Source organism: Sinohyriopsis cumingii, chromosome 18 (assembly GCF_028554795.1).
Source record: "Sinohyriopsis cumingii isolate HCF-2022 chromosome 18, ASM2855479v2, whole genome shotgun sequence".
Taxonomy (NCBI): domain Eukaryota; kingdom Metazoa; phylum Mollusca; class Bivalvia; order Unionida; family Unionidae; genus Sinohyriopsis; species Sinohyriopsis cumingii.
Genome location: NC_142978.1, coordinates 54,679,065 through 54,704,859, shown reverse-complemented (window position 1 = coordinate 54,704,859; position 25,795 = coordinate 54,679,065). Strand labels below are relative to the sequence as shown.

Here is a 25,795-nt window from a genome sequence, read left to right as displayed (position 1 = left end):
CAGCTGTTCCTAATGCTAGAAGTGCTGAATTGCTCATTTTGCCTAAACATTGTGGTTACTGGCTGCGTTCTGCAGGTGTTTAAATAATACAATCAATCTGTGCATAACAATGGTGGTCCTAATAGATATGTAGCTGCTCATAGCAGAGGTTGCTCAAGACCAATTTTACTGTACTAAGATTGTTTAATGGGTAATGACATGGTGGATAATGCATGCTGGGTAATGCATGTTGGGTAATGACATGCTGGGTAATGACATGCCAGGTAATGTATGCTGGGTAATGACATGCTGGGTAATGCATGCTGGGTAATGACATGCTGTCAACTGTACAATTAAGTGATTGTTCCCAAAAGTATATCTCATACACTGGAGCACATACATATATGATGAACAATTCTAAACATTCAAGATGAGGGAACGAAAAACGTCCAATTTAAAAGCCTGTCAAAAAACATTACATGATCCCTCTTTAATTGAACCAGACAATTAAAAGAGGTTACATCATTACTATCTGTCTTACATCTGTAACTTACTGTTACATGCTTCCTTTTTATATCATCAATAGATCAAGAATTTTTAGGTGTGGGGGGTGTATTTAGTTGTCATTTTACCTGGTTAGGTTTTCAATAGCATTTTGAACATATTATGGGGTATATCATGCCAAAGAAAGTGCATTCCAAAGGTGTGTACAGCAAGTCCAGTCTGGACTAGGAACATAACAAACCTGCTAAACTTGAATTATGGTCTAACAACTGACCTTTTGTGTGGACGATCTTATCAGTTTAGCAACAATGCTGCATGCTCAAATATTGAAATGAATTAGAATTCAAAATTATAATTCATGTTGTCATCATCAGAACATCAGGATCATAATGAGATGTAAAGCAATCATAATTCAAATTTACTGATGCTGACAAGACGTGATCTAACATTCAACACTGAATTACTATGATAGTGATATTGGTGTTATATATTTAACAATTTTCAATTAATGTAATACAATCCCGAAACATAACTGAAAAAGAAATTGCCTAACACTGCAATCTCAAGTCGTAGACAAAATTTGATGTTAATTAGCCGATATGCACATGAATGTCAATTTTATGAAGAACGCACACACAACAACAGTTACTCATTTTCACTACTATTATTGTCATCAACACATGGGGGAAGCTGTCCCATATCGATGAACTCTTTCTGGAGGGACATTTTGAGCAGCATCGATGGGGACTTCGCATGGCATGAAATTATTTTGACAGTGATTTACTGAAAGTTTGGAAAAATTGCTGCAACTTCACGATACGATTTCTTACAGAGAATTATACTCACTTTCAACAGTACATGTATGTCAATTGAGGCCATGACATAGTTGTTCACGCTTGTTCAGTTGTAATCAGGAACATTGGTGGAAAGAGTAATTCCAGTCTTGAGAGTATGGTAATAAGGAATCTGAAAACTACAGTATCATTTTCCTACTTCTTGGATATGACTGTAAAATTATGGCTCATACTTGGGTAGAAAATTCATAGGTATATAATAAATATTATTTGAGTAAAATCTGACTTCTTGTTACAGACAATTATTTTATGAGCAACATAATCAGCCTACATATGTATATAGGGTTAAATATTAAATAGTGTATTGAAAAGAATATAAATTGCTGAATGATGGAAGATAATTGCTAGAAGAATATAATGTAATTTGGGGAATTATACATAACAGGCTTGAATCTAAAACCATTTTTATTTTAATTCCATTACCACACGGGTATAAGATCCCATTGGGCCCGATTCTGATAGTGGGCACCTACAAAGCCATGAAGCATATTATTTTCATTGTTTTAAAAATTTACTCTTGGATACATCATGCATACAATATGTTATTTTGCTCTTGGATAGATCATGCATACAATAAGTGTTATTTTGCTCTTGGATAGATCATGCATACAATATGTGTTATTTTGCTCTTGGATAGATCATGCATACAATGTACTGTATATACTCGTTTATAAGTCAATGCAACTGTAAGTCAACACACACACACACACCCATTTTAGGGCTGCAAAAAGCAAACTTCTCTATTACCCCCCTATAAGTCATGTGTTTTGCAAGTCGAATCCATCTGCAAATGGTGACATGTGGTCAATGAGTCGGAGCTGGACACTGGGAAAAATAAATGACACAAACTGGATAGATGGATAGAGATGGGAGAAATAAAGACAAACCCATTGTAGAATAAATCCATTTGTATTATTGCATTGAATATTTAAAAAAATAAACTGAAAACATACATTTTGTCCATCTTCATGTAACGAAATCCATAATGCTTAATATTTGTAATCCACTTATATAATAAATTCATGCACTGAATTATATATTTTTTACTAATATTATCTGGTTCAAAACCAAATTCATTTTTATCATCAGAGTTACCAAATAGAGGTCTGAATTTCTCCACTGTCATCCTGTCATCATAAACATCATTCCTCATCTGATTATCACTAAAGAGTTCTTCATCCTCCATCCCATCCTTTGCACTGGAAATACCACATTTCTCAAATGATTTGACCACCACCTCATATGGAATTTCCTCCCACACACCACCCACTGAGATACTAGCTCAATCCCCTGACACTTCACATTTCCTGCCTTTGTAAATTCTTTGGGCCCATCTACAATCTACTTTTGCCACTATTTGTGCATATTTGCCTTGAACGTCTTGTTTAGGGAAACATCCAATGGCTGCAGTACTGACGTGTGGTGTTGCCAGCCAGGGTTCACGGCTTCATATGTTTGATTTCAACACAGCTTGTTTCACATAATGAATCAAATGCACCTGAAAGACAGTACTCTTGAACTCATTCATCCGAAACAAACTCACAGTTTGGGTAAGGGCTTTTGTTTTGTGTAGTTTTATAAACGACTATAAACTGTAACGATCATCTAGAGTCTAGATGTTAGATAGTTAATTCTTGTACACCGGAATAAAATTCTATTTTAAGATATTAAGAGGGTATATTGAGTAGAATCTCAAAATAGTTGTTGACATTGATGCTGATGACCATTAATAATAAGACCTGTCTACCAGAATGGGTTATTTCCCATTTATGTCAGGCAGGTTCTTAGAAGATTAAGTTATTTCCCATTGGATGGGTTTTGTAAAATGAATAGGTAATTTTGAAATATTAGATTTAGAAGTAAAATCTGTCATGTGGAATATACTGAAGCATACAGATCTTGAAGGTTTATATAAGAGAACTGAGCATTCATATTCATTCGTAGTTTGGAGTTAGTCTTATTTCTTGCGTTCTTGTTTAAACATCAAAACTGCAGATGTATTTTATATGTATGTGTGTGTGTGTGTGTGTGTGAGAGAGAGAGAGAGAAAGATTTGCATTTTTAACGTGGCTTTAACAATTTTTCAGTCATATCGCTACGATGCCTGAGTGTGGCAGATTAATGATTTCCAGCACATAATTATCTACAAATACATTATAAAGATGTTATATGGGATGAATCAAATGCAGGTGAACAAAATTACCTACAAATACATTATAAAGATGTTATATAGGATGAATCAAATGCAGGTGAACAAAATTACCTACAAATATATTATAAAGATGTCATATGGGATGACTCAAATGCAAGTGAACATAATTACCTACACATACATTATACACATGTTATATGGGATGATTCAAATGCAAGTGAACATAATTACCTAAACATACATTATACAGATGTTATATGGGATGAATAAAATGCAAGTGAACATAATTACCTACAAATACATTATACAGATGTTATATGGGATGAATCAAATGCAGGTTAACATAATTACCAACAAATACATTACAAAGATGTTATATGGGATGACTCAAATACAAGTGAACATAATTACCTACACAGATATTATACACATGTTATATGAGATGAATCAAATGCAGGTTAACATAATTACCTACACATACATTATACAGATGTTATATGGGATGAATCAAATGCAAGTGAACATAATTACCTACAAATACATTATACAGATATTATATGGGATGAATCAAATGCAGGTTAACATAATTACCTACACATACATTATACAGATGTTATATGGGATGACTCAAATGCAAGTGAACATAATTACCTACACATACATTATACAGATGTTATATGGGATGACTCAAATGCAAGTGAACATAATTACCAACAAATACATTATACAAATGTTATATGGGATGAATCAAATGCAGGTTAACATAATTACCTACAAATACATTATAAAGATGTTATATGGGATGAATCCAATGCAGGTTAACATAATTACCTACACATAAATTATACAGATGTTATATGGGATGAATCAAATGCAAGTGAACATAATTACCTACACATATATTATAAAGCCAGTACAAGGGATAAATAAAAGGCATGTGAACATAATTAAGCACACATTTATTATAAAGATGTTACAGGGGATGAATAAAATCCTTGTGAACACATTTTCTCACACATATATTAAAAGATGTTACAAAGGTTGAATAAAGCATAGGAGTAAATGAACATAGTAAATGCATTTGTAACAAAAATGTTTGCAATCCATGTCCAGAAAATTCAGAACAAAATTAGAGTATAATTAATCTGTAAAATGTACAATGAAATTAAAAAAAACTAGAAACATTTAAACTCCTTGCTGATTACTCTACAAATATACAATTATATAATATATATATATATATATATATATATATATATATATATATATATATATATGTTGCCTCTTGCTTACAGCAAGCAAACGGTAGTATTAATTTCAGGATACAAAAACAAAGATTGAACAAATAGAGTCCCATGAAGGGACTGTCACTCTACTGGCCAAAAGTAATTTCCAGGAACTTAAGATAAGACTATTTCACCTTTTTAATTACTGAGTCTTGAAACAATCTCTGATATAATTGACAAAGACATCTGGTGAAAACCTCATTTCGATATGACTTTTGAGTTCAAGAGTTGAAATGGTAACATGATTTAAAGATGGTTGCCAGGGTGACCAGATAGTAGGTAAGATCAGTACTATTTTCATGTAGGACCAACAAGGCATCATAAGTTCTTCCGAAGAAAACAAAAAAATTGTTAAAGAAACCAGCCATTCAGGGTAAGTTGTGATATGGAGCTTCTAAAGATGATTGCTATGGTGGCCATACTGGATGTCAGACCAGCACCATTTTCATTTAGTACCAACTAGACCATGGGATGAATGTGTGAGTCAAGTTTCACCACAGACCCCTAAGGAGCAATAACAAGCTTCTAGCAATGAAAGGACAGACGAAAGATAACAGACCATCTCCATAATCTCTTCTGTTGATGCCCAGTACAGCTAAATCCTTCTTTGACAAGTTGATGGCTCCTGAAGGTAGTTTTCATATAATGCCACAAACTGTTACCAACTTTTACCAATTCTAAGTACTCCTTGCAAAAATGTGTCACTCAAAGAGGTTGAAACTCTACTAATCAACTAGACATCATTAAATGCTTCTGGGGAAAAACGAATGTCAATATGACCATCAATTCAGATGTTGCTCTAAACGATTTTCAAGCTGGCCATTAAGGAACCTATATTATATGTGAAATCGGCACCACTTTCATTTAGGATCAACTAGAGATCAGACAAAGTCATATCCTGATAACCTTATGCTCATGTGGACATTAATGAGATGGAGTATCAATTTGATTTTCATACTGGATATCAGATCAGAATTACTTTCATCCAGACCAGCAAGATATTACAAGAAGTCATGCTGAGAAAACTGAATCTCAATATGAACATCCAACTAGGATATGTAGAGATAACAAGATTTTTAAGATGGCCACTGTAATGGGATTAGCGCACATCCATGAGGCACCATTTTTATCTAGGGAGCCATGTGGCAGGTTCAAATCCTCCCATCTGACCAGCCTGGGTCAGCTATCATGATGTGTGCTTGGGCAAGGCACTTGACTCCAAATGCCTTGACACTAAATAACCTACTAGTGTTGCTGTGCAGTAAAACATCAAACTATTTTCATTCAGGACCAACTAGACACCATATGAAGATTTCTGGTGAAAGAAAAACATATTGCTATAATCTCTCTATATTACTAAGGGAACAGATCTTTACCAACGCAAGGTCATTAATTCAGTGAACAAGGAGAAAAGAACCGCAGCAAACAAGCTCCAACCCCCTCTCAATTGCCACAGTACCTCTGGAGTTCATGGGAACAATCAATAACAGTCACTCCAATCGTATCAATAAAGAGTTCTTATGGTTTTTGAATTCATAGGATTTCATATTAAAAATAATCGTGACTTGTGCCACTTTCTTTTTCTTTTATCCTCTTTCAATATTTCTTTCTTTCTTTCATTCTTATTGATCTTTAAGATAATGATTTGGCTTCATGTTTTTCTCCTGGCATTATAGTCTTGAAAACATAGTGGCACTCTCCTGGCATTATAGTTTTAAAAACATAGTGGCACTCTCCTGGCACTGTAGTCTTGAAAACAGTGGTACTTTCCTGGCGTTACAGTCTTGAAAACAGTGGCACAATCCTGCCATTATAGTCTTGAAAACAGTGGTACTCTCCTGGCATTATAGTCTTGAAAACATAGTGACACTCTCCTGGCATTATAGTCTTGAAAACATAATGGCACTCTCCTGCCATTATAGTCTTGAAAACAGTGGTACTCTCCTGGCATTATAGTCTTGAAAACAGTGGTACTCTCCTGGCATTATAGTCTTGAAAACATAGTGACACTCTCCTGGCATTATAGTCTTGAAAACAGTGGTACTCTCCTGGCATTATAGTCTTGAAAACAGTGGTACTCTCCTGGCATTATAGTCTTGAAAACATAGTGACACTCTCCTGCCATTATAGTCTTGAAAACAGTGGTACTCTCCTGGCATTATAGTCTTGAAAACATAGTGGCACTCTCCTGCCATTATAGTCTTAAAAACAGTGGTACTCTCCTGGCATTATAGTCTTGAAAACATAGTGACACTCTCCTGGCATTATCGTCTTGAAAACATCGTGGCACTCTCCTGCCATTATAGTCTTGAAAACAGTGGTACTCTCCTGGCATTATAGTCTTGAAAACATAGTGACACTCTCCTGACATTATGGTCTTGGAAACATAGTGGCACTATCCTGGCATTAAAGTCTTGAAAACATAGTGGTACCCACCTAGCATTATGGTCTTGAAAACATAATGGAACTTTCCTGGCATTATAGTCTTGAAAACATAGTCGCACTCACCTGGCATTATAGTCTTGAAAACATAGTGGCCCTCTCCTGGCATTATAGTTTTAAAAACATAGTGGCACTCTCCTGCCATTATAGTCTTGAAAACAGTGGTACTCTCCAGGCATTATAGTCTTGAAAACATAGTGGCACCCTCCAGACATTATAGTCTCGAAAACATAGTGGCACCTTCCTGGCATTATGGTCTTGAAAACATAGTGGTACTCTCCTGGCATTATGGTCTTGAAAACATAGTTGCACCCTCCTGGCCTTATCGTCTTGAAAACATAGTGACACCCTCCTGGCATTATGGTCTTGAAAACATAATGGAACTCTCCTGGCATTACAGTCTCGAAAACATAGTGGCACCCTTCTGGCATTATGGTCTTGAAAACATAGTGGCACCCTCTTGGCATTATGGTCTTGAAAACATAGTGGCACCCTCCTGGCATTATCGTCTTGAAAACATAGTGGCACCCTCCTGGCATTATAGTCTTGAAAACATAATGGAACTCTCTTGGCATTATAGTCTTGAAAACATAGTGGCATTATAGTCTTGAAAACATAGCGACACTCTCCTGGCATTATAGTCTTGAAAACATAGTGGCACTCTCTTGGCATTATAGTCTTGAAAACATAATGGAACTCTCTTGGCATTATAGTCTTGAAAACATAGTGGCATTATAGTCTTGAAAACATAGCGACACTCTCCTGGAATTATAGTCTTGAAAACATAGTGGCACTCTCTTGGCATTATAGTCTTGAAAACATAGTGGCATTATAGTCTTGAAAACATAGTGGCACCCTCCAGACATTATAGTCTTGATAACATAGTGGCACTCTTCAGTTTTTTATAAATGAATGTTATCAGAGTTTTAAGATCATTTTCTTTTTTCCTCCATCAAAATTTCTCTTTGCCTTTTTTCATATAAATCTATGAGATCTTTATCTGGCTTAATTTTTTTTTCCTCCAGTTCTTTCCAAACATTTTCAAGTCTGGATAATGTATTGGCACTCTCTAGTTTCCTACCAATGAAGTACAGCTCAAACTTCCCCTTTTCTATCAACTGACATGAATGAACATCACATAAATTGACTGTTTTTGATAAATCTAGTTTTGGAACAAATTGTATTCCCGTTCTTGATTCTAGCTGGGGCAATGTTATCTGGTATTTAGTAAGAGGATGGCTGAAGTCCAGTGGCTGGTTCGGAATGACAAAAACTCCCAAGGCAACTGGCTGGGACTTCCCCTCTGCTAGAATAATTTTGTACAGATGAGTTGGTACTGCAACTTCACTGTTTCCAATTATCTGTAGAAACAATATTCAATGGTATACAACATTTAAAATTACATCTACTTGAGGGTTGGAAAAATCAAAACAGTTACAAGCATACTTTTATGTATTCTCATTCCATCAAAAGAGTCTGATGATTTGCATCAGTTTTTAGCAGAATTTTCAAACTGACACAAAACAAAAACATCGACATCTATTATTAATACTATCATTTAGGGCATTTAACAGGCCTCAGACTGAATATTTTATTACAATAGTTCAATTTTTCATGGTCTTCTAAATTTGAAACAAAATATAATGTATTAAAATGTTTTGAAATAATAATAATAATAATAATAATAATAATAATAATAATAATAATAATTTTACACCTTTTGTATTGTATGAAGGTAGGCCCAATAATGGGGACTATTGTTCCATTAAGTTTCATTTGCACAGTTCTGAACATATGTCAGATAATGGTCATTTACAGATCAAACCATTTATCACATTATTAAAAATAATTGCAAGAATGATCCTCTAAAGAAACCTAGATCATCATACCTACCTGATATTTTATGAACTTTTTCCCCTCCTCCTCATATGGCATGACTAGAGGACCACTGATTATTCTAACTGACTGGAAGCTTTTGGTCAGTTCTCGGCAGTACATCTCTAGCCTATTCCAGAATCCGGCATTGTTTTCATAGTTCTGGGGCACAATGTTACTCAGGAAAAAGCTATCTTTCATTGCCTCCTGTATAAGAGATAAAACATTTTGTGTCATGGGTTTACATTAGTTTTGCACCTATCTGACAGAGAAATCTCAAAGATCTGCTACCCTTACTCCTGATCTTGGTGTGGTTATCTTCAGTCAGGTGTCTTGGATCATCACATGACAAAATGATAACATCACACTACTTTGTGATATCATAATATGACTTCCATGTTTATTTTATTTTGTCTAATTTCTTCAAAAAACCTTAAAAAACAAATGGATAAGAAACATAATCAATGAAAACCTTACAGAAGACAAATACAATTGACTGGGATGTATTAGTCTTCATTTCTAACACAACACAGGATTTATTAGTCATAAATGGATGGAATACTTTCTCCATAAAAGAAAATCTTGTGGTATAAATCTCTTTACATCAAATCCAATTATTACTAAAGTCTTTTGGGACTTAAAAGCCTTAGACTTTGATTTCACATTTTGGTGTATCATTGATAGGTGTAATATGGGTTATAGAGTATACAGCTTGGCCTTACTCCAGATGTGCACCTTTCAAAAAAGGTGCTAGCTCCACTTAGTCATTTTCACTTCCTGAACTTCAGAGGTAAATTGTATAAAAAAGGACCAATAACTTTTTTTTACATTTTATATATTTGGTAATTCATTCATTGCAGTTTCAGAACCTGGTATTGTCTAGTCTGGCAACAATCATTTTCCCTATTTTAATAGCTGCTATGGATAGTGTACTTTAGACAAATTCAGGTTTATTTTTTGGAGCAGTCATTTTAGTTAGCAGTGTGCTTAGATCATTTACAATTTCCAAAAGTACAATATCCAAAGAAATGTTAGCCATATTACATTAGAGTAGCATAGAGGTATGCCAACATTCTCTCCAATGTGGATGTTTTAACTTCACCTTACATATGTTACTCTCTCAAAAGTACATAATAACTGGTGAGTGCACCCTTTAGATATCATAAGAAGTCTTCTGGTGAAAACAACATCAATATGACTTTTCACTGAAGAGTAGAGATAACAAGATATTCAAGATGGCTGCTATGGTGGCCATATTGGATGTCAGATTGGCACCATTTTCATTTCAGGCCAACTAGATATCACAAAACCAATGTCAGCAAAAACCCCATGTTGATATGACCATCCATTCAAAAAAAGTAGTAATAACAAGATATTTGAGATAGCTGTTGTGGCAACCATACATAATTATGGATGTCCATGTGACACCAATTCCATTTAGGACAAACCAGACATCATAAGGAGCCTTTAAGTGAAATCCACCTGCTGATATGACGATCCATTCTGGAAAAGTAGCAAAAACACAATTCTCAAGATGGCCACTGTGGTGGCTATATTGGATTTCTGATCAGAACCATTTTCATTTAGGACCAACTAGACATCGTAAGAAGCCTTTTAGTGAAAATCTGAAGCTGATATGACCACCCACTCTGGAGCACTAGTAATAAAAAGATTTTCAAAATGACTGCTATGACCAGTAGTGATAACAATCGAACTTTGTGATTGGATTAACTATAACGCTAGGCTGCTATATTATTGTTATTGTGATCAATGAAAAAAGTTTCTAACAAGTCATAGAGCTTTTCTGGAAACATAAACAGTATAAAGAAATATTTGCAGAAAGTTACTGTAAATCTGGAGGGCAACTTCTATATTTTAAAAATAACTTTCAAAAATTGTTGCTGATATTTTCATCATTAAAATAGGTTCTGACATCAAAAGAATGTAACTGATATATTTTAAACTGACATTTAACCAACGTAGTACATCATATGATAAGATTTACGTTTTCTCCAGTAAAGGGCATTTCTACTTTGTCAGATGAGAAATTCCCATTTAATAGGTAAGTAACTTTCATTGAGTTTCAAAATGGAGATAATACATTTTTCTGCAACAAAGAAATGAAGGTACTGATTTACCTAAAATTACACATACATGCCCAATCACATCATGTGAAAAGCACAATTTAGGATTCCCAACCCACCAATGTGACTGTGTTTCTAGATAGATGATTTTCACAAAATCTTATTTAAAAAAAATGTTAATAAAAGAATAATTAGTAAAACCTATCTTGACACCACATTATCTTGAAGCTTGTAATAACAGTAAACTGTGGTGAATTGCATATCTTCACACTTCATTCCATCATCCCAGGGCTTTGTATATGGTTAATTGTGTTAGAGTCTATTATTCAGAGATAAATAACCACAACTCTACAGATTACTTAACTGAATGACAATAGTTACAGTGAGTTTGTTTTTGATGTTCTATTTAGCCCTGCTGTGGGAGATCCCACTGGGTTAATTAGCACAGATAAAGTACATGAAGCAGAAAAACTGAGGTAAACTTGAATCTCATTAAGTCAGTATGTGTGTTGAATAAACAAAAGCTATTGCACTTTGTTGTCTTTAATGAAAATGTGTAAGCCATATTTATTAAAGATTACTGGCTGGTTCAAGACCAATAGGAAAGTTTCTTTGAAGTTGGATTTTACTTCATACATAAGATGCAAAATGTGATTATTTTGGTAATGTTACCAGTGTTTAGTGTTTATTTTGGTACTGTTACCAGTGTTTAGTGTTTAATTTGGTACTGTTACCAGTGTTTAGTGTTTATTTTAGTAATGTTACCAGTGTTTAGTGTTTATTTTGGTAATGTTACCAGTGTTTAGTGTGATTCATTTTGAAGGCCAATATCTAAACTCTGCGAAGTATGAGTCATCTGTAAAGTGAGCAAAGCCCAGCAAACCTAAATTCCACATCACCTGTTTGACAGAATTTGACTTTTGGGCTCACATGCAAGGGGGAGCATTTTACACTTTGCACATAATGCAAGTCCATATTGACATCAGTCACTCTGAAGTGCATTAAATTACATCTGTCTGCATAGCAACACAACCCTGCATCAGGGCAGATGCATAAACATCATTTTCACTGCTCAGAAAAATGCATCAAGATCTTCAGGAAAGTTTGAACCATCCAGTCTCTAATGATGAACTGTAATGATATTAGCACCATCCAGTCTCTAATGATGAACTGTAATGATATTAGCACCATCCAGTCTCTAATGATGAACTGTAATGATATTAGCACCATCCAGTCTCTAATGATGAACTGTAATGATATTAGCATCACTTTCCAACTATTCAATCAACTATTAAAAGAAGTACAGTCAGCAACTACAAGTTAAAAGTGTATTCCTCAATTCAATCAATTTTAAAAACATAACATTTGTGTGCCTTTTTATTTAATGTCTGTAGGGATGTGAGGTTGTGCACATGCAAGTGTGTTGATGATCATATATAACAATGCTAAAGTCTACCATCTGTTTTTTGTTGTGTATTCAATGTTTCAAAGAAAACATATTTTATTTTCTCTTATTCAAATTTGAATTTCCAGTTATTTTCTGTAGATTTGTATAAGCAGAGAACTTATTCTCAATTAAACAACATCAGTTAATTGAGTCACTGACCCATCATAGTGCACCAAAATGCACTTTTCAATTCTGAGAAAACTTCAGATTTCTCAGAAAGGATTTCAAGTATAATTAAAACTGTAATGGAAAAAATATGAACATTCTGGAAGAAACTTGATGTTACTTGCATTTTATATGAAATGAAAGTGTACCTTACTAAGTTTGTGGTTCCCAGCTGGGGACATGTGGCCCCTTGACCACCCACTCCCTAGGTAGTCTGAGTTCTGTGCACTAAACATCTCAGGGATTCTTGGGTCTGGAAGGAACTTTTCATTCTTCCTACTAGCATAACCTGCCAAAACAATAAAACAACATAAACACAATTATCTTTCTTTATTGACTACACTAATTGCTAAGAATAAATACAAAAGAACCATATAAAACCAGAGACCATCCTGGATCACCTAAACATGGTTAAATCAGTTTTCCCTCCTGGCAAAACATGTTGAAGTGAGCACTCTTCAAAAAGACTTGACAAACCAATCATTTTTGTTAACAGCTGTTTATTATTATTATTATTACTATTCTATTGTTGTTAATGTTGTTAATTAAGTTAAAGATCTTTTCTTTCAGGGTTTATAAATAGCAAGGTCAAGAAGACTTTTATTGATATTTATGTGACGTTATCATGAAATTAAAATACCAACATTACTGATCCTGTACCCAAATAACACTCCAGAGTTAACATTAAACAGTCTTGATCAATATTTAGCAGAACAGGTGGTACCAATTGGTTTAGCTATAAATCTTGCAATTGTGCCAACCACTACCAATGTGAAATAGGAATGCCAACTATGCCAACCACTACCAATGTAAATAGGAATACCAACTGTGCCAACCACTACCAATGTAAATTTGGAATGCCAATTGTGCCAACCAATACCAATGTGAAATAGGAATGCCAATTGTGCCAACACTACCAATGTAAATTGGAATGCCAACTGTGCCAACTAATACCAATGTGAAATAGGAATGCCAATTGTGCCAACTACTACCAATGTGAAATAGGAATGCCAACTGTACCAACCACAACCAATTTAAATAGGAATGCCAATTGTGCCAACCACTACCAATGTAAATAGGAATGCCAATTGTGCCAACCAATACCAATGTGAAAGAAGATAGCCAACTGTGCCAACCACTACCAATGTAAATAGGAATGCTAATTTTGCCAACCAATACCAATGTTAAATAGGAATGCCAATTGTGCCAACCACAGCCAATGTAAATTGGAATGGCAACTGCCAACCAATACCAATGTGAAACAGGAATGCCAACTGTGCCAACCACTACCAATGTAAATAGGAATGTCAATTGTGCCAACCAATACCAATGTGAAATAGGATAGCCAACTGTGCCAACCACTACCAATGTAAATAGGAATGCCAACTGTGCCAACTACTACCAATGTAAATAGGAATGCCAACTGTGCTAACTACTACCAATGTAAATTGGAATGCCAACTATGCTAACCACTACCAATGTAAATTGTAATGCCAATTGTGTCAACCACTACCAATGTGAAATAGGAATGCCAATTTTGCCAACCACTAACAATGTAAAATAGGATTACCATCTGTGCCAACCACTACCAATTTGAAATAGGAATGACAATTTTAATCAACTGAAATCTGAATATATAAATAGGAATATACTATCTGACATTATTGCATGCACTGTGTTCTATCTAATTTACTATCTGGGTAAATTCATGAAGTTAGATGTAATTATAATAAGCACACAACAACAACTGAAACTCTTCTTGGGATATATATTCATACTAGAACTGATACATATAGCTGTCTATGTCTATGCCATTAGGTATTGTGCATGGAGTCATGAATAGACTGATAAAAGAAAGTTATTGGATTCATAAGTTTGATGCTTTGTATCCTAATGGTCTTAATACCAAGGCACTATATAAAATTTTATAAAATGTTCATATGCAATAAAACACATATTTCAGTCATGAAGTTAAATGGTAAGTATATATCAGGCATGCATGTTGGTAGAGTGCATGCTCTCTTTTAGAGGGAACCATGTACATGATATTTATGGCTTCTATTGCTAGCCTACATCCAAAACACTTTAACAAAAACTTCAAACAGGAAATTTGCAAAGCAGCTGACAGTCTATTTAGCTAGCAGAAATAAGACTTCTTCTTTGTCTTGGCTTATTGACTCTGAGCTTCTTAGTTTTCTAGCAAAATGTTCAGTTGCAATTTTTTCTTGAATTTAGTATTTTGACTGACTAGAAAAATGGTATGTACATGTACCTGATAGATATGTGATAGACTTTAACCTCAATACCTTATCTAGTGAACATTTGTGGACCCTAAAGAACTGGTCATAGTCTGAACCACTTTATATGCAAAAATGTTTGGGACAGTTCTCCTGAATAACTGGTTAATGATAAGAATCATATTTTCAATAATGCATCTCTCACATTTGTTGAGGCCCTTGCAAATATCTTGTTCATTCATCTGCATGTTTGAAACTTTCTCTTGTGACTCAATACTATGTAAACTACATTGCTAACTTTATCATCATCTTTCGAATCGATGAAACGGGTCCTTTAGTTGATCCACAAACAAATCTAATAAACCAATAGCTTAGTGTCTGCTACATGAGCATACATTGTTTGTTTACAAAGTAGTTCCTAATACGTGTGCAATACAGAAAAATACTGCACAATTCTGAGAATGTAAAGTTAACAAAGAAAAATTATGAGCATAAAATAATATGGTTTATAAATCTTTACAAAACTCCACACACTGATAATACAATGATTTTTTTACCTGCTGACAAAAGGCCTTAAAAGAAAAAAATGGATTCACAAGCTTTTAGATTTTGTACTGTTTAGAACTATGACGTTTTACAATTCTACATCAGGAGTGTAAAACTTCATTCCATGCTGCCCAGGACAACTAAATTTAAGCTCGAGCATCCAAATGTCTAAAGTTGCTGGCCAGTCTGATTGATGGCTATGGTTTATGATAGAGTAGATTACTAAGATGGAGGATCGATGAAATGGGATACCTATAGGCGTGTCATTCCTGCCAGGTGTTGGCTGTTACTCCTGCCAGATGATGCATTAAGAAAAAAAATTGAATACCTACATGTATAGTGAACCAATGATGTCTAGACAGGCATTTATAAACATGTTTATGTTTGGGACCAGAAAATCTCAGAAAAAAGTGAGAAGTACCTCGTGTAATTCAAACAGTCAAAGATCGACTTTTTTCTGGACTTTTTTTATATAAAGGTCTCTACCCCACAAAAAAACATTAAACACATAAGCTAAACAAGCTCAGTGAATATGAGGCATATGGTCCATAAGATTTTGACATGAATTCTAGGCCATGAGAGTCTTATACTGTGTTGCATTCCATAAAATTTGGCAATAAATAACCAGACAGCTAAACTAGACATAGTTGAAAATGCAACATAATCTCACCTACTGATGACCCCCAGATGCTTAGCATGCTTAAGAGGAATGTTTACTTTCTGACACTGACTAAAGTATTATAAAACAGCCAGTACTCAAGTATGAGACATTAGAATCCACATCATCAGCAAACATGTCACATGATGGTCACAGCTCTTAACAAATCAATCCATATCATAAGCAAACATGTCACATAATGGTTACAGCTCTTAACAAAACAATCCACATCATCATCAAACATTTCACATAATGGTTACAGCTCTTAACAAATCAATCCACATCATCACATCATAAGCAAACATGTCACATGATGGTTACAGCTCTTAACAAATCAATCCACATCATAAGCAAACATGTCACATAATGGTTACAGATCTTAACAAAACAATTCACATCATCAGCAAACATTTCACATAATGGTTACAGCTCTTAATAAATCAATCCACATCATCACATCATAAGCAAACATGTCACATGATGGTTACAGCTCTTAACAAATCAATCCACATCATCAGCAAACATGTCACATGATGGTTACAGCTCTTAACAAATCAATCCACATCATCAGAGCACTTTCAGATAAGAGCTTTAAATAGCAGATATAAAATCTTTAAAGGGCAACTACTCTTATAGCCCTCAACACAAATACATTACAATGATAAGTAATTATTAATATGTATAAATTCTGACATCTGTTTCTTTAATTTTTGATAGCAGAAAAATTGGAGATAATGTCAGCTATACAATAATAAGTTGTAGTGTTTAACAGTACCCCAGTTATGTGGTGCCAATAAGATTTGGTAACTTCCATGATATACTCACATTATTTGTACAGAACAAGCTGAAACTTTCTCCATACTTTTACTTGTTTATCAATGCATGAACAACTATAAAAGTAGAAGAAAACAATGTATCATACTAGCATACATGGATATTACTACATGCGGTAGCTACCTGTACCATGTGTCGTATGATAGACACCCAGGCTTTAACACATTTGATGTATTAATTCATCAGTGTGGAATATATATGTAACAACAATTCTGAATTTAAAGTTATATATTTAATTGTTTAAGAGCTTTATATTCCTGAGAAAAAAAATCAGAAGCTTTTAAAAAAATTCAGGCAGTTTTTAAGTCAATCCACCTCTGTACATGTAAACAGTCTCCAATCCTGTACATGTACAGTCTCCACAATGTACATGTATACATTCTCCACCCCTGTACACATTTAAAGTCTCCACTCTGTACATGTATATAGTCTCCACACTGTACATTTACACAGCACAATGCTGTAAACATTGCTTTCAAAACCGGAAACACTCCATTTCAACCTTAGATTTTCTTAACACCGTTGTTTTTTTTAATTTTTGTAATAACTGTGCCATCATTTTTGGAGTTTGAGCTTCAAATGGAGTTTTGTCCTCAAAGGTATTTGAGAATATGTGGCTAGAACTGTAATGTTGAGTGTCTGAGAATATGAGGACTCGACTGTACCTTTGAGTGTCTGAGAATATGGGGATTCAACTGTACCTTTGAGTGTCTGAGAATATGGGGACTCGACTGTACCTTTGAGTGTTTGAGAATATGGGGACTCAACTGCACCTTTAAGTGTTTGAGAATATGGGGATTCAACTGTACCTTTGAGTGTTTGAGAATATGGGGACTCGACTGTACCTTTGAGTGTTTGAGAATATGGGGACTCGACTGTACCTTTGAGTGTCTGAGAATATGGGGATTCAACTGTACCTTTGAGTGTCTGAGAATATGGGGATTCAACTGTACATTTGAGTGTCTGAGAATATGGGGATTCAACTGTACCTTTGAGTGTCTGAGAATATGGGGATTCAACTGTACCTTTGAGTGTCTGAGAATATGGGGATTCAACTGTACCTTTGAGTGTCTGAGAATATGGGGATTCAACTGTACCTTTGAGTGTCTGAGAATATGGGGATTCAACTGTACCTTTGAGCGTCTGAGAATATGGGGATTCAATTGTACCTTTGAGTGTCTGAGAATATGGGGATTCAACTGTACCTTTGAGTGTTTGAGAATATGGGGATTCAACTGTACCTTTGAGTGTCTGAGAATATGGGGATTCAACTGTACCTTTGAGTGTCTGAGAATATGGGGACTCGACTGTACCTTTGAGTGTTTGAGAATATGGGGACTCGACTGTACCTTTGATTGTCTGAGAATATGGGGACTCGACTGTACCTTTGAGTGTTTGAGAATATGGGGATTCAACTGTACCTTTGAGTGTCTGAGAATATGAGGACTCAACTGTACCTTTGAGTGTCTAAGAATATGGGGACTCAACTGTACCTTTGAGTGTTTGAGAATATGGTGATTCAACTGTACCTTTGAGTGTCTGAGAATATGGGGATTCAACTGTACCTTTGAGTGTCTGAGAATATGGGGATTCAACTGTACCTTTGAGTGTCTGATAATATGGGGATTCAACTGTACCTTTGAGTGTCTGAGAATATGGGGATTCAACTGTACCTTTGAGTGTCTGATAATATGGGGATTCAACTGTACCTTTGATTGTTTGAGAATATGGGGATTCAACTGTACCTTTGAGTGTCTGAGAAAATGGGGATTCAACTGTACCTTTGAGTGTCTGAGAATATGGGGATTCAACTGTACCTTTGAGTGTCTGAGAATATGGGGATTCAACTGTACCTTTGAGTGTCTGAGAATATGGGGATTCAACTGTACCTTTGATTGTTTGAGAATATGGGGATTCAACTGTACCTTTGAGTGTCTGAGAATATGAGGACTCAACTGTACCTTTGAGTGTCTAAGAATATGGGGACTCAACTGTACCTTTGAGTGTTTGAGAATATGGTGATTCAACTGTACCTTTGAGTGTCTGAGAATATGGGGATTCAACTGTACCTTTGAGTGTCTGAGAATATGGGGATTCAACTGTACCTTTGAGTGTCTGATAATATGGGGATTCAACTGTACCTTTGAGTGTCTGAGAATATGGGGATTCAACTGTACCTTTGAGTGTCTGATAATATGGGGATTCAACTGTACCTTTGATTGTTTGAGAATATGGGGATTCAACTGTACCTTTGAGTGTCTGAGAATATGGGGACTCAACTGTACCTCTGAGTGTCTGAGAATATGGGGATTCAACTGTACCTTTGAGTGTCTGAGAATATGGGGATTCAACTGTACCTTTGAGTGCTTGAGAATATGGGGATTTAACTGTACCTTTGAGTGTTTCAGCTGTTAAGTGCTCAGCCACCCATACAGGAGTTCTCTTAGCTCTGTCATAGGCTAGAACATGATTCGTGTAATACATCAACTCTGGACCTCGGTCAGGAAACCCATACTTCAAGATCTCTCGACCTTGCTCTAGTTTGTCACTGTCCTCTGAAAAATAAACACATTTAGTTTGTTAGAAGTAATCAGCAGAACGAACAATAAAGACCCTGATCTGCCAGTCCATTTTCTGATGTCAGTTCAAGGTCTATCTTATTTGCAGCTGGACCCAAATATTAGTATTATAACTAAAAATATTAGGTAAATAAGTTTTTTAAAAATAATTACAAAAAATAAAGGAGTTTTCAATGGAAATTCTAACCATATTTTTAAAAGCTACTAAAAGGGACCCATATCAGCCTGAAATCATCCATGTGCCAAACCAGCCATTCATAATCCACCCCAATGACCTTCCAAATAAATAATTTTAAAAACTGGCCTAGCACTTTTGAGACATATTAAAGTTATTGTTCTATTTTAGTAATGCTGGCAAGATCAAATTGCAGATCAACTAACTAGCAGAAATGTCAAAAATACAGTTTAATCACAATAAGTTAAAGGTTTATCAGATTTTATTAAATTTTAATTTGACATTTTCCAAATGGCAGCTAAAATAAAGTGATGTAATATCAGCCATGTATGTACACTGTTGATGAAAGAATGGTCTCTAGCTACTGCCAATGAAGTATACCTACCATGTTTGATCAAAATTTGGCTTAGTTGCTATATAACAGTTAAATATATATATATTAAAAAATGAAGATGGATTCAGGTTAAGTCTGTCAAATATGCAATGTACTCCAAAAGCAAGTTCTGCATTTCGTTGTGGAAAGATGTCTTTGCTGATTCATTTAGCTAAAGAAAAACAGAAGTTACTGTGAGTTACCGATGTGTGCTTTTAAAAAGAAAATGAAAATATATATATATATATATATATATATATATATATATATATATATATATACCAATTACATCAAAGCTTACTAGCATCTATATGAACTTCAGGTCACTTTCAACCAACTTGACATATAATTAGAATGGACTCATATGGGCTGTTACTGTGCATCTTTCATAAGCGAAGAGCTCACAAAGTATGGCAACATCCTATGCATTTGGAAAGTAGAAAAGAAAGTGAAAAATTACATTACTAAAGTACTAAAAGGCAATACTTTTGGTATGTATCAAATGTTAATCACAATTTAGCTTTTATTAAAATTGGTTTGCAACAAGCAGTTTCTTTTTCTACTTTTTTAGACTGAAAATTTCACTATGTACGTGTTACCACGTGGTATTGTAAGAAGACAAATTTGCATAAACTATCTCTCAATTTTATATCATGTTATTGTTTTATCTTCTTGACCATGGTCCATTACAAATTCTTTCCAAAGATAAAGGCTTAATTAATATTCATGGATCACACACATAAACTTAATCAAGATCTTAATGACTGAAAACTACTGGCCAAGTTGTACTGAAATTGAATGGGAAATATAATCTCTTGAGTGGTAAAAAGTTCAGCCAATTAGAATGCAAGATCACAAATTTAGAATAAGAGGTAACAAGGTCAGATAATCGGACTACAATATTACACATTTAGAATGTGAGGTAACAAGGTCAGACAATCGGACTACAATATTACACATTTAGAATGTGAGGTAACAAGGTCAGACAATCGGACTACAAGACTACACATTTAGAATGTGAGGTAATACATGTAGATTTCAGCCATCAGACTGCCTGCCCCACAAACTATAAATGTATAAATATAGGTCATCAGAGTGACTGACCCACAAACTACAAATATATGAATATCAGCCATCAGACTGCCAGCGTAAAAAAACTAAATGTTTGTAAATATGAGCCATCAGATTGCCTGACCCACTAACTACACGTAAATATCAGCCATCATACTGCTAGGCAAAGAAACTACACATATGTAAATATAAGCCAGCAGACTACCATCACCACAAACTAAACACATGCAAATATGTGCCATCAAACTACCTGCCCAACAAACTACACTTGTGTAAATATCAGAAATTAGATTGCCTGATCCCCAAAGTACGTGTCAATATCAGCCAACAGACTGCCTGACCCACAAACTACACATATGTAAAATGCAGAAATCAGACTATCTACCCAGCAAACTACACATATGTAAATATCAGCCATCAGACTACCTGACCCACAAACTACTCATAGGTAAATTTCAGCCATCTGACTGTCAGCCCAACAAACTACACATATGTAAATATCAGCCATCAGACTACCTGCCCCACAAACTACACGTACGTAAATATCAGCCATCAGACTACCTAACCCACAAACTACATATATGTAAATATCAGCCATCTGACTACCTGCCCCACAATCTACGCATATGTAAATATCAGCCATCTGATTGTCAGCCCAACAAACTACACATATGTTGTTGTTGTTGTTGTTGTAGGGTTTAACGCCATTTTTCAGCACAAGATAGGCTATACATGGCGGCCAGTATTAATGGTGGAGGAAGAACCCGGAAAACCCCCGGAAAGAACTACCGACCCATGAGAAGCTATTGGCAAGCTTTCTCACATAACCACATTAGCCGAATCCGAGACTCGAACCGACGCAGACAGAGGTGAGATGGCAGTAATCCGTAACGGTGAGCGCTTTAGACTACTCGGCCACTCGGGGCCCCAACTACACATATGTAAATATTAGCTGGAATGTGATGGAAGCCAGGAATGCTGAAATTGGTTAAGGATGATAGTGTCTTGAACAAAATAAAGCAATCTAAACACTTTCTTCAATATTATATTTTTATTCATGAAACATACTCTGACTTAATCCAATTATGGCATTCCCTGTTTCTATTGCATTCCAGCCAACTGAAATGTAGGTCAAAGGAACTTGAAAATGCATCTATTTGTTTGTCTGTGAATTTTAATTTATTAGAAGACATCAGAAAGTAAAGTCCAACTAAAGCAATATGACTTTAATTTGTAGAAAAGCATCGGTTTGTGCTGCCAAGTGTGTGCGAGATATTCCTGAAAATTTGACTTCTCATTCCAAAGTTAGTCAACCTTGGAACACAATACTGTTATTTAGGCAGTAAGATGACAACCAAAAAAAAAAACAGATATCAGGGGAAACGTTACACTGTCGGACTACAGAGGGTCCCAGAAACTGTCAACTTCTCTCCACCTTTTTTGGTTGTCTGACATAATTGGCCATATCAATGACTTCGCTGGCTGAGATTTTCATTTTCATTTTAATTTTCTATAACTGTGAGAATGCGACAATAATTATTGGAACTAAATATCATACTTGAAATATTGACTTTTAATAAAAGGGTTTGGTGTTCCAAGTGGCAGAGTGGTCTAATGTGCTAGCCTTAACCAATCACTACAATCTCACACCCATCTGCAGGGGGTTCAGTTATCAGGCTTGGTCAATTAAAAGGTTGCTAGTAGATCCCTGTGGTCCAGTGGTTATTAGCAGGTTATTCCTCCACCAGTTACACAGCAGTCATGTACAGCATATCCTGTGCTGTGAAATCGCGTTATGGTGACAGGGGATGGTTTCATAAATTGGCCCCTGTTAAATTTCTTAGCTTAAGGCTATGGTGTGACTTTTTCAGCTACTATTCAGTGCTAAAATAATTGATAGCCCGACACCCATGGCATATCTATTTTTAGATTGGGCCCATCCTGTATTCCAAGTTAGTTGCCCATCAGGCTTGTCAAAAAAATAAAATAATATGCCTCAGGAAACTTTGATCCCACTGATGAAATGTGTAAATATATTTTCACAATGTTGAAATACCCGATACGTCCCAATTTAAATCACAGGGGCTGATATCGTTGCTTATAACTTAACTGTCAGTCATATATATATATATATATATATATATATATATATATATATATATATATACATATATATATATATATATATATATATATATATATATATATATATATATAGTATATTATTTTATATTATATGTATGACTGACAGTTAAATTGTAAGCAACGATAAGCCCCTGCGATCTAACTCGGGTCACCAAATCTACATGTGAAACCGAGATCCAGTTTTAATCAAACTGAAGCTTAAAATAAGATTTTGATCTATGATACTTCTGTCGCATTTCGAGAAAACACAATTTTCAGTAATTGTTTTAAAAAACAAATTAAGAAAAGAAGAAAAAAACAGACACCAACATTTTCAGTATAAGCCCTTTACATGTAGCATGTATAAACAATATGCTGTCATGTCTGGAACTGAGGTAAAACTATCCCTTGGGCAGTTTAAATAGCAGCAATTAAAGGGTGAAAGGTCAAGTATAAACCACCATTACACATATTACATAACTGGTTGACAATAGCTAGTGGGATGTTTGAACCCTGTGGTGGGTGAGCCCATTGTACTACTTTGCATAAGTAGTATCAGGAACTGCAACAACCCATTTAGAGATCCTAGATGCATGTACAAGAACAAAAATTACATATAATTACCTTCAATGAGAATGTTTAAGCCATATGAATTATATTTCTGACAAGTTTTTGAACAGCGGCAATGTTTCTTTGAAGTCAGACTTTACTGCATTATATATGTAAATGTAAAGCATGATCATTCTCTTGGTAGACTGAGTTTTACTGTGTGAAGTATGCCAGTGGAAAAAAAAAGATAAGTGGGGAGGGCTATTAACTCTTTGCACATACTGCAAATAACACATTGAAATACGTCAACTTGGTCCTGATCAGGATTCACTCTGAAAATCCAGCAGAGAAGTCTGAACACCCAGGACAATCCAGTCCCTAGTGAGTGTAGTGATGAACACTTGTATTACCTTCAAACCCCTTTGAACCCTATGAGAAGCCCCGAGTGGCCGAGTGGTCTAAAGTGCTCACCGTTCCGGATCATTGCCATCTCACCTCTGTCTGCGTGGGTTCGAGTCCAAGGCTCGGCTAGGATGGGTACATGGGAAAGCCTGCCAGTGGCTTCTCGTGGGTTGGTGGTTCTTACCGGGGTTTTCCAGGGTTCTTCCTCCACCAGTTATACTGGCCGCCATGTATAGCCTATCTTGTGCTGAAAAATGGCATTAAACCCTAGAACAACAACAACAATGAACCCTATGAATTTATGTTCAAACTGTTGCTATTGCAATGCTGTTTGGCAATAATGAAAATTGGGAAATTCTGGGCATGCAGAAATTGGTGTCTGGGCTTGTGTAATTTCCAGTCAGGGCTTATGAGTTTATTTGTCACTAGCCTAGGGCCTGTGTCTAAAAAAAAAATAATCTTTGAGCTCTGATTGTTGTTTAATAATGAAAGATATGGATACATTTGTGAATTATGTGTTTCAGGCTTGTGTGGTGTTCTTGAAATTAATGTGAGGCATGTACATCTCCCAAAGTTCCTTTAAAGTATGTAGACTACGTAATACCAATAGTCGGCTAGGAAGAATAGCTAGCCACACACATCAGTATACATGTGGGTTCAGGGCAAGTAGATTCTCTCAAAAACGGCTTGGATGGCAACTATTTGAATTGCATGGTCAAAAATGTTTTGAAGATTTTTCATTTGGAAAAGGTTTTTTGTTTCAACTGTAAGCATCACATGGCAGCAAAAAATGAACTTAGGACATGAAACATGCAGGTATAAATTGGGGGATGAGGTGCATAAACGTCTTTTGCTATGAGCTGTCATCGACTCATCTGGTCAAGTGAATACTATTCTTATGCCCATTTTTAATAGTTATCCGAAAATATGGACCTTTTTGACCTCACTTTAGTCCTACAATGTAAGACATAGAACACGTTGTTTTTTTTTAGTGCTATACCCCCCTGAACAAAAATATCAGGTGATGTATCTTACGTTGTAGGACTAGACATCACTCGTGTTTATTTTAAAAGTGTTAATTTCTGTATGCTAGACAGCTGAATGCGGCATAACATTTATGAATAAAAACCGTCCCTTGCATCTAAAACACAGACCAACAAGTAGATCTCCACTTTTTCTTTCTGGCATTACCAGTAATGTCATCAGAAGAAGAAAAAAACGGAGATCTACTTGTCGGTCAAACCCAAAAACAAATTGTGTGGTGTCCCAATTCATATATGAATCATAGAACAAACCGAAGCTCGACTTGACTGAAGCTGTGTCTATCTCTTTTCTGTTGATTGATGCATAGAGTACAGCATAAACAACGGTCGACGCTGCTGTACCCGACACAAAGCCCCTTACAAACATTGGAGAAATCCTTTAATATTTTATAATTCCATCTGGTTTAATGTTCACA

At 35.3% G+C, this 25,795-nt stretch overlaps 1 protein-coding gene across 2 annotated transcripts; it reads right to left on the bottom strand.

Moving 5' to 3' along the window:
- Positions 1-2,227: 2,227 nt before the first annotated feature.
- On the bottom strand, positions 2,228-25,795 carry LOC149776678 (nuclease EXOG, mitochondrial-like). Of its 2 annotated transcripts, XM_089941212.1 has the most exons (6): positions 25,632-25,768; positions 20,492-20,611; positions 19,457-19,618; positions 12,938-13,077; positions 9,111-9,299; positions 2,228-8,578 (listed from the first exon to the last, which is right to left on the bottom strand). In XM_089941212.1, the coding sequence occupies exons 3-6, from the start codon at positions 19,545-19,547 to the stop codon at positions 8,150-8,152; spliced, it is 849 nt and encodes a 282-aa protein (XP_089797338.1). In that variant the 5' UTR covers positions 19,548-19,618; positions 20,492-20,611; positions 25,632-25,768; the 3' UTR covers positions 2,228-8,149. The 2 variants fall into 2 exon arrangements, with proteins under 2 accessions (XP_089797338.1, XP_089797337.1); XM_089941211.1 differs by lacking the exon at positions 20,492-20,611 and having other exon boundaries at positions 25,632-25,795.

Coding starts and splice junctions, on each gene's coding strand:
- LOC149776678 (XM_089941211.1), bottom strand. CDS start 25,746: ATGTTTGTAAGGGGCTTTGTGTCGGGTACAGCAGCGTCGACCGTTGTT. Junction 13,078..19,456: donor AACAGCTGAAACACTCAAAG/GTACAGTTAAAT, acceptor TTGTTTTGGCAG/GTTATGCTAGTAGGAAGAAT. Junction 8,579..9,110: donor AAAAGTTCATAAAATATCAG/GTAGGTATGATG, acceptor TTGTTTCTACAG/ATAATTGGAAACAGTGAAGT.